At 45.4% G+C, this 10,680-nt stretch overlaps 1 protein-coding gene across 1 annotated transcript; it reads right to left on the reverse strand.

The window, feature by feature from the left end:
* Window positions 1-7,668: 7,668 nt before the first annotated feature.
* LOC136699446 (uncharacterized) lies at window positions 7,669-10,656 on the reverse strand. Its single transcript, XM_066674155.1, has one exon. It carries the CDS (start codon window positions 10,654-10,656, stop codon window positions 7,669-7,671), a length of 2,988 nt encoding a protein of 995 aa, XP_066530252.1.
* Between the last annotated feature and the right edge of the window lie 24 nt (window positions 10,657-10,680).

Raw genomic sequence — 10,680 nt, forward strand, 5'->3', positions numbered from 1 at the left:
TTTGTGACAGGACTAAAATGCAGCATTGTAATGCTGTGTGGTGACATCATTAGGAAGCTTCCACCTCATGCAACGCCCAGACATCGAGCATATATCGGTCCACTGGCATAAAAAGGCTGGCACACCCCTGACTGTAGACCACTGCTGGTCCACCATGGGGTCACTCAGATTACTGTCCTGTACAGGATATAACTCACTTATAATCTCCTCAAACAGATTTTACATTCACAGAGACTTTTATTCTGAAAAACAAGCTAATACAAACATTACCAACAACTATGAGAGATATAACAATGAGTATAAGCCTGATATAAAATGATTAAATGCTAAAAATGTTGACACTGTGCTGGATTAAAGTGATATACTAATCTTATTTATAAAAAATAACAAAAAGAACCTAATGAAGGAAAAAAATGTAAGTTGGACTGTGAATGGAAAAGTGCTAAAATGTCACATTTTGTCTAAAATTCTGTTTAATCACCAGCGGTCCGCCCAGAAAACGCTGTGTAAAACACTAGTGGACCCCCAACTTTGCCCTCAGTGGGTCAACAGTGGTCCGCCACCTCCTTGCTCTTATTTATTTTTAGCATAAATTACTTTAAAGAGAGCCTCCATTTTGGATACTGTTTTTCACTAAGTGTATTGTGCTTTTCCTTCGTGACACACATTGAATTGTGGGTAGGGGAATGACGTGAAGGATACATTGGGCTAATCCTCCTAAACTTTCATAAAGAAGGGGGCTTTACTATGATCCTTTACGTTGGAACAGCCTTCTCTGACGTTGCGTCGACTAAATGTAGCGCACATCAGCCACAGCCCTGACTTTGAGAAACAGCCAAAACCACATCACTCAGAAAACTCCTGCTCACATTAACCTTTACTGAAACGACCAGGTGTCTGCTCTACTGCGCCTGTATTAAATACTGTAGCCACAAGATGTCTCCACTCAATCACAGGAGACCTGAGAACAGTGCTAACAACATTGTACCAAACGTCTGTTAACATCTCTTCTAACGAGTAATGTCCACTACTTTAGGGTGCATCCATTACTGACACGAGTGTTTAATAGAGTGGATATGCTCTGGAGCAGCTGAACATGAGCCAAGTGTTGGCTAGAGAAGAATAATGAGTGTTCTCCGGAGTCATGAAGGGCCTGCCAGTATTTTTAGGATGATTTTAAGTGGTGTTTACACTCTAAAGCTGATTAATCAGTGTTAGAATCAGTTTGTAACTCCTTATAAATATGTTATTTTATATAAAGAGGCAACCAAGAAAGACCACCATCTAGTGGCTAGTCGCAGACATGTGGTCAGACTCTGCATCTCCACCTGAGCCATTTTTTCCCGCTCTCATTGGATCCGTGTGTTGTTGTTATGAGTCACTGTGTTTTTCTGCTTCTCTAAACTTCGCGAAGAAGCAGGATTCCGCTGTCAAGACACTTTCTCATGACACGACAGCGAGATGTTCCTCCATCTGCAGAGTTTTCAGCCTGAGTCACGCTGACGAAGGACCTGCGGGGGCCTGCACTTTTGCAGCTGGATGTAGAGCCGTGAACTGTGATTGGGATTCACATCTGGAGTAATAACAGCAGTATCTGTGCCCACGGTGAACTCATTTCCAGTGTTTTATCTTAGAAAGGCTCCATCTGGTTTGATCTCACAGGGAATTCCCTGTGTATAAATTACACGTCGCCATCTAAAGGGAGCGAGAACATGCTCCGTGCACGGCTGACTGACTCCATGTAAATGCACCGCTAATTAATATCACATTGTACTGTGAGGCACTTTTTGTGTTCACATGTTGTTCGTTGCGATGTTTTGTGTTGTCGAGGGTTGCAGCATGAATCAGTGTAGAGCTGATCACTAAAAAAAAATTCCCACAGATCCAAGCAATGTTAAAGGGGAATTCCACTATTTGCTGCATATTTACAGGGGACATATTATACCCCTTTTCCACAAGTGAACACAGTTCTGGTGTCTTAACAAAACGTCAGTGATATGCTTTGGTCAAAACACCACAAGGATCAAACATCACAGCAGTGTCCTCCCCTGTCTGAAGAGTCCTGAGATTGAACCTCTGTTTAAACCAAACACAAGGTGCACAAGAGTGAGGACATGGAATCATTGGGCGCAAGGCGGGAATATACCCTGGAGGGGACGCCAGTCCTTCACAGGGCAACACACACAATCACACATTCACTCACACACTCACACCTACGGTCACTTTTGAGTCGCCAATCCACCTACCAATGTGTGTTTTTGGACTGTGGGAGGAAACCGGAGCACCCGGAGGAAACCCACGCGGATACAGAGAGAACACACCACACTCCTCACAGACAGTCACCTGGAGGAACCCCACGCGGACACAGGGAGAACACACCATACTCCTCACAGACAGTCATCCGGAGGAAACCCACGCGGACACAGGGAGAACACACCACACTCTTCACAGACAGTCACCCGGAGGAAACCCACACAGACACAGGGAGAACACACCACACTCGTCACAGACAGTCACCCAGAGGAAACCCACGCAGACACAGGGAGAACACACCACACTCCTCACAGGCAGTCACCCGGAGGAAACCCACGCGGACACAGGGAGAACACACCGCACTCCTCACAGACAGTCACCCAGAGGAAACCCACACAGACACAGGGAGAACACACCACACTCCTCACAGACAGTCACCCGGAGGAAACCCACACAGACACAGGGAGAACACACCACACTCCTCACAGACAGTCACCCGGAGAACCCACCACCTCCAGGTCCCTGGAGCTGTGTAACTGCGACACTACCTGCTGCGCCACCGTGCCGCCTTCAATATCCTTTATTATCATTCTTAAGAATACGGTTTCTTCAAACTCCCCAGAAGTATCTCATGAAAATGTATTAAATTATATTTAATGACAGTTTTGGGAAAGATGAATAATAGTAAGCACCCTGTTTATTGAAGTATAACCTGATTTTAAAGGGTTAATAAGAGAATAATATCTCCGTATTATGAATGCTGATGTAGTGTCTTTTCAATGTCCTCTTTCCTTACCCTCTTTCTGTCAGCACTCTTCTATCCGCACATGCTTTATGTGGGACACGGGCCTTTACTCTCTCCTGATCACCAGAGTGTGTTTCAATTTCGCTGAGCACCGGAAGGTACTGCTCCATCCCTAAAGAATACACAGCCATTCCGTGGCCTTAAACCGTCTTAGTGGACAGTTCCCACACACCTCGGAAAGTGTGCACTTCACCCTTTTCTTCTCAGTGTCAATTAATACTTAATAAGGCACTTGTTTACTTGGCGAGGGAAGTGACCTGACACTGCAGATGTGTAAAATTCTTGGATCTCTTGCAGAACCCAGGGTCCAGGGGCATCACTAGACCCAATTTACTGGGGCATGTGTTTCGGTAAAATGTTGCTGTGCCCCACGGCAACAAAAGTCAATTTTATCCTGGATTGGTGAGGGGAAGTACAGGACTACATTTCCCATAATGCCGTATTGCGTCTTTCTGAAAACCTGAGCAGCTTACCCTTTCAGTCAGAGCCAGTTTATTTCATTTCTTCACACGGAGTAATGGATATTTATAAATATTTAAAGGCAACGTTGACAATTCTGGGGAGGTGCAGTTCTCTCAGGTTTGTTTATGTCCTAGCATTGTTTATTACCTTTAACAGGAGCTGCCCTTATTCTTGGATGCACCAAGGGTGTTTCAGAATGACCTCAAAAACAGAAAGCGGGTCACACTGCTACAGATGCGGCTCTGGTAGTGGTTTCATTTGGGGAATCAATGAAAGGCTGACAGAACTGTGAGGTACACTGTGTGTCCAAAAGTTTGTGGACACTTCTAACACTCTACTGTTAATTGCTACTTTAAATGGGAAACTATTTTTTATGACTATGTCATAATACAGGAGCACAACAAAATTAACCCATGCGTGGCAGTGCACACACACAGAAACACAAACAGACACACACTAAACAATACAACAAAAGTCCTCACAAATATATAAAAACATGTACAAAGCATGCAAAATCTTCATAGGAAATCCTTTACTGAAAGCAGTTCCACAGCTCCACAGTCCAGAACTGGGTGCTCTAAACACCTCTAACCATGGCCTTGAGCATAAGGAAGTAAGCTCATGTGCAGCTGCTCCAGCGTCCATGAGTGCCCCTTAAAGTAGGTGAATTAACTAACTGTAAGAAGTCTCTACGAATGTTGGAACTAATGGTGTATTTAATGATTAGAGTTGAACCTTACAGCAGGGTAGGGATGTTTTGACTCAGTTACTCCCTCACCTCTGCCCACAGGTCGTATTGATTGTGGATTCAGTTGCAGGAATGTGCCAGCCTGCAGTGTGTGACTGTCAGTGTCTAAACTTTTACGGCCTTGGTGCCTGATTGTGTTTTGGTGTTAGACATGAAATAACCTTTCAGATCCACCTTAAATAATAAGCTGGGCGTACAGTAGATGGGCATGGGTCAACAATGTTATCCACAAAGGACTGGTGTGGCTGCAGGAGCACACCTAATTCTACTTCTTTAATCCACTAGCCTCTAAAGAGTTATACAGGGTGTGCTCCTGTTTGGTTGGAATTCTACCTTAAATGATGCAGCAGTTACACGTTTCCAAACACTATCTACTGGGTTATTTAAGGTGGAATGTAAAAATGCCTTTTTTTTTACCTTGCTGATTCACTGCCTCACATCACTGAGGGGGTGATGATGATTCAGACATACACCGTATGTCCGAAAGTATTTTGACACCCATAATTGGTTATTTTTAGCTTCTTTAGGACGGAATCTTTATAAACAGAGTTTGTGTTTCTATGGAGACTCCATAGAAAAGCATTCAACAGAACGGCATGCTCTGGAGCAGCTGCACATGAGCTAAAACTTATCATGCTCAATGCCAGACATGTGCTAGAAGGATAAAATCCCCTGTATTGGGCAGTGGAGCAGTGGATTATATTTTCTATGGAGTGGGTCCCAGGGTGTCCAGGACCCATGTAATTAACCCTTTGGACCCCCTGAAAGTCATAAAGACTCCCTTAAGAACATGATACACCCTACAGAGTTTGTGACAAAAATAATGGCATGAATTTGTTTTCAAAAACCTTTTAAAAATAAGTTTAATTAAATTTTAGACTCTTTTTCTCTGCTTTTATTTTTCTTAACCAACCATCAAAGCAGCACCAGTCTGTCACAAGGGGGCGCTGTAGCCAACTGGTGAGTTATCTCCCTCTTGTTTGCTCTGCTTGAGAAAACAGCAACAATGTATCCTCATCTCTGCTCCAAAGGTGGGATGGCACAGCTTTTAACTTTTATATTAACTGTTTTACTGTTAACACAAATAAAGCGCTGCCTCATGGACCGTGGCTCATATGTGTAATTCTGAGGCGGTGACGTTTTTTATGTTTGAAGTTTTAGTAACATGTTTATGACGAGTGTGGAATGGTTATCTAAAATATTAATTTATCTTTCATAACAAAGGAATACGACTTAAAGGCAACGTCTCCGTTTGTGGGGAACTTCTGTTCTCTGTGGTTTGTTTACGTTCAGAAGCTCCACTTCTTCTTTGATGGTGGAACTTTATGTTTGAGGAAATAAATGAATGTAGTTTGTAGGAAAACCCACACGGACACAGGGAGAACACACCACACTCCTCACAGACAGTCACCTGGAGGAAACCCACGCAGACACAGGGAGAACACACCACACTCCTCACAGACAGTCACCCGGAGGAAACCCACGCAGACACAGGGAGAACACAGCACACTCCTCACAGACAGTCACCCGGAGGAAACCCACACAGACACAGGGAGAACACACCACACTCCTTACAGACAGTCACCCGGAGGAAACCCACACAGACAAAGGGAGAACACACCACACTCCTCAAAGATAGTCACCCGGAGCGGGAATCGAACCCACCACCTCCAGGTCCCTGGAGCTGTGTTACTGCGACACCGTGCCGCCTCCACTTCTTCAAACTCCCCAGAAGTATCTCATGAAAATGTATTAACTTATATTTAATGACAGTTTTGGGAAAGATGAATAATAATAAGCACCCTGTTTATTGAAGTATAACCTGATTTTAAAGGGTTAATAAGAGAATAATATGTCCATATTATGAATGCTGATGTAGTGTCTTTTCACTGTCCTCCTTCCTTACCCTCTTTCTGTCAGCATTCTTCTATCCGTACATGCTATCCTTCATGCACATGTGGTTTGTTTACGTTCAGAAGCTCCACTTCTTCTTTGAAGGTGGAACTCTATGTTTGAGGAAATAAATGACTGTAGTTTGTAGGTTGCTGAGGTTGGATTACCACAGAAACACATTTGTAAATCGTGATTAGTTTGTAGCACATTCATCTGCTTTTACTTTCTTGCAGTTAGCCGTCTCCACCTTAGGTCACTTGAGGCAGCAAAAATAAGTCAATATTACCCAGCTTTGGAGCAGGAAGAGAGCAATATCCTCATTTGGGTTCATGCTTTTCGACATTTAGAGGTCCAGATGAAGTTTTTCTGTCGTGAGTAGAGAGAAAAAGAGGAGCATTCCGAACCGAGATGCTTTTTTTTTTTTACCCATTTTCTGACACTAGGGCTTCGTAAACACATCAGACTGGTTTCCAGTGCACAGACAAACTGCAGAGCAGCAAATGGTGAGGAAACGTAATGCATAAAAAGTGTTTTTGATTGGAATAATGAATGCCATCTTTAAGTGTCCCGTAGTAGAACATAGGACCGCCCCCGATTACAAGTGGATGTTACACACACTGCACCCAATTCCTTTGGGATGAGCTGGAGTGGAGTTTGCGATACAGAACCAGTCATCCAACATCAGTGTCTGACCTCACTAAAATTTTCATGCCTGAAAACCATCAAATCCTCACAGGGATGTTCGAAACGGCACTGTAAATCTGTCCTAGACGAGTGAAGACTGTTAGTGCAGCAAATGGGAGCAGCTCAATTACAGAATACATTTAAACCATTCATTAGCCTTTAAATCTAATCCTCAGAGGACTGTCCTCTGTCACTATTTAATTACCTGTTTTCATTATTAATTAGAGTTATAATTAGATCATTTGAAGTGCCAGAAGAGGGCTGTAGGTGTGTTAGTAATTCAAAGATAGCCCACTAGGGTCCTGCAGGGCGTCCCACCAGGAGAATGCACTGGACAGGTTTAATATCAACTCCACAATTAGAGTTCATTATCAACATCTCTAAACTGGACCACAAACAGAGAGCTCCCACAGGGGAACACACACTAACACACACACACACTAACACACACACACATACACGCACACACACACATACACGCACACACACACATACACGCACACGCACACACCCACACACACACACACATCCATATACACAGACACACCCACACACACACACACACACACACATACACGCACGCACACACACATTCACACACACACACACGCACATGCGCACACACACACACACACACATCCATATACACAGACGCACATAGATCATTTTTATTTGATTTTTTATTTATGCTTTTGAAGGTGTGGGGGGATTTGGGGTAGTGGTGGGGGGTTTGGGGTGGGTGTGTTTGGGGTAGGGGTGGTGGGGTTGTGGGGAGATATGGGGGTTTGGGGTAGGGGTGGTTTTTTTTTTTTTTTTGGTTGAATCAGTGCTGGTTATGGATCATCATCCACATGAGTTTAAAGGTTTTCTTTTGTCCTTTGGTGATTTTCTCTCCTTTCACTGTCTCCCCCTCACTCTGTCTTCCTTCTTTCTGCTGTTCCCAGCGTCTGTCTGTTCCCTCTGTCTCCTGTTTACTCCTCTGCTCCCTCTGCCTCTGCTGTTCCCAGCGTCCTCCCTCTCCATGTTGTCCACTCCATCCTCCAAACCTATGCTCCTTCAGCCTCTGCTGTTCTGAGCGTCCTCCCTCTCTACGCTGTTCACTCCTTCCTCCAAACCTCTGCTCCCTCTGCCTCTGCTGTTCCCAGCGTCCTCCCTCTCTATGTTGTCCACTCCATCCTCCAAACCTCTGCTCTCTCGGCCTCTGCTGTTCCCAGCGTCCTCCCTCTCTATGTTGTTCACTCCATCCTCCAAACCTATGCTCCTTCAGCCTCTGCTGTTCTGAGCGTCCTCCCTTTCTATGCTGTCCACTCCGTCCTCCAAACCTCTGCTCCCTCTGTCCTCGATCGCTCTGCTGTTTGCTAATTGCTTTCCGTTTTTCCTCTTGTCTCTGTCCTCTCTCACTCTCCTTTGCCTTCTTTACGTTCTGAATCCCCTCTTCTTTTGCTCCTGCCACACCCTCCTCTGCTTTTGCTTTGATATCATCCAATTCTTCCTTTCCTCCTGTCTCACAGTCCTCTTCCTTTCCTTCTGTCTCACCCTCTTCTTCCTTTCCTCCTGTCTCACCATCCTCTTCATTTGCTCCTGTTTCATTCTCTTCCTTTCCTCCTGTCTCACAGTCCTCTTCCATTCCTCCTGTCTCACAGTCCTCTTCCTTTCCTCCTGTCTCACCCTCCTCTTCATTTGCTCCTGTTTCATTCTCTTCCATTCCTCCTGTCTCACAGTCCTCTTCCATTCCTCCTGTCTCACAGTCCTCTTCCTTTCCTCCTGTCTCACCCTCCTCTTCATTTGCTCCTGTTTCATTCTCTTCCATTCCTCCTGTCTCACAGTCCTCTTCCTTTCCTCCTGTCTCACACTCCTCTTCATTTGCTCCTGTTTCATTCTCTTCCTTTCCTCCTGTCTTACAGTCTTCTTCCTTTCCTCCTGTCTCACCATCCTCTTCCATTCCTCCTGTCTCACCATCCTCTTCCTTTCCTCCTGTCTCACCCTCCTCTTCGTTTGCTCCTGTTTCATTCTCTTCCTTTCCTCCTGTCTCACCATCCTCTTCCATTCCTCCTGTCTCACACTCCTCTTCATTTGCTCCTGTTTCATTCTCTTCCTTTCCTCCTGTCTCACAGTCTTCTTCCTTTCCTCCTGTCTCACCATCCTCTTCCATTCCTCCTGTCTCACCATCCTCTTCCATTCCTCCTGTCTCACACTCCTCTTCATTTGCTCCTGTTTCATTCTCTTCCTTTCCTCCTGTCTCACCATCCTCTTCCATTCCTCCTGTCTCACAGTCTTCTTCCTTTCCTCCTGTCTCACAGTCTTCTTCCTTTCCTCCTGTCTCACCATCCTCTTCCATTCCTCCTGTCTCACCATCCTCTTCCATTCCTCCTGTCTCACACTCCTCTTCATTTGCTCCTGTTTCATTCTCTTCCATTCCTCCTGTCTCACAGTCCTCTTCCATTCCTCCTGTCTCACAGTCCTCTTCCTTTCCTCCTGTCACACCCTCCTCTTCATTTGCTCCTGTTTCATTCTCTTCCATTCCTCCTGTCTCACAGTCCTCTTCCATTCCTCCTGTCTCACAGTCCTCTTCCTTTCCTCCTGTCACACCCTCCTCTTCATTTGCTCCTGTTTCATTCTCTTCCATTCCTCCTGTCTCACAGTCCTCTTCCTTTCCTCCTGTCTCACACTCCTCTTCATTTGCTCCTGTTTCATTCTCTTCCTTTCCTCCTGTCTTACAGTCTTCTTCCTTTCCTCCTGTCTCACCATCCTCTTCCATTCCTCCTGTCTCACCATCCTCTTCCTTTCCTCCTGTCTCACCCTCCTCTTCGTTTGCTCCTGTTTCATTCTCTTCCTTTCCTCCTGTCTCACCATCCTCTTCCATTCCTCCTGTCTCACACTCCTCTTCATTTGCTCCTGTTTCATTCTCTTCCTTTCCTCCTGTCTCACAGTCTTCTTCCTTTCCTCCTGTCTCACCATCCTCTTCCATTCCTCCTGTCTCACCATCCTCTTCCATTCCTCCTGTCTCACACTCCTCTTCATTTGCTCCTGTTTCATTCTCTTCCTTTCCTCCTGTCTCACCATCCTCTTCCATTCCTCCTGTCTCACAGTCTTCTTCCTTTCCTCCTGTCTCACAGTCTTCTTCCTTTCCTCCTGTCTCACCATCCTCTTCCATTCCTCCTGTCTCACCATCCTCTTCCATTCCTCCTGTCTCACACTCCTCTTCATTTGCTCCTGTTTCATTCTCTTCCATTCCTCCTGTCTCACAGTCCTCTTCCATTCCTCCTGTCTCACAGTCCTCTTCCTTTCCTCCTGTCTCACCCTCCTCTTCATTTGCTCCTGTTTCATTCTCTTCCATTCCTCCTGTCTCACAGTCCTCTTCCTTTCCTCCTGTCTCACACTCCTCTTCATTTGCTCCTGTTTCATTCTCTTCCTTTCCTCCTGTCTTACAGTCTTCTTCCTTTCCTCCTGTCTCACCATCCTCTTCCATTCCTCCTGTCTCACCATCCTCTTCCTTTCCTCCTGTCTCACCCTCCTCTTCGTTTGCTCCTGTTTCATTCTCTTCCTTTCCTCCTGTCTCACCATCCTCTTCCATTCCTCCTGTCTCACACTCCTCTTCATTTGCTCCTGTTTCATTCTCTTCCTTTCCTCCTGTCTCACAGTCTTCTTCCTTTCCTCCTGTCTCACCATCCTCTTCCATTCCTCCTGTCTCACCATCCTCTTCCATTCCTCCTGTCTCACACTCCTCTTCATTTGCTCCTGTTTCATTCTCTTCCTTTCCTCCTGTCTCACCATCCTCTTCCATTCCTCCTGTCTCACCATCCTCTTCCATTCCTCCTGTCTCACACTCCTCTTC

The sequence above is a fragment of the Hoplias malabaricus genome, chromosome 6 (genome assembly GCF_029633855.1).
Source record: "Hoplias malabaricus isolate fHopMal1 chromosome 6, fHopMal1.hap1, whole genome shotgun sequence".
Lineage (NCBI taxonomy): Eukaryota > Metazoa > Chordata > Actinopteri > Characiformes > Erythrinidae > Hoplias > Hoplias malabaricus.

Bases quoted from the DNA above. Each gene is read 5' to 3' on its own strand.
- LOC136699446 (XM_066674155.1), bottom strand. From the start codon at position 10,656: ATGGAAGAGGATGGTGAGACAGGAGGAATGGAAGAGGATGGTGAGACA.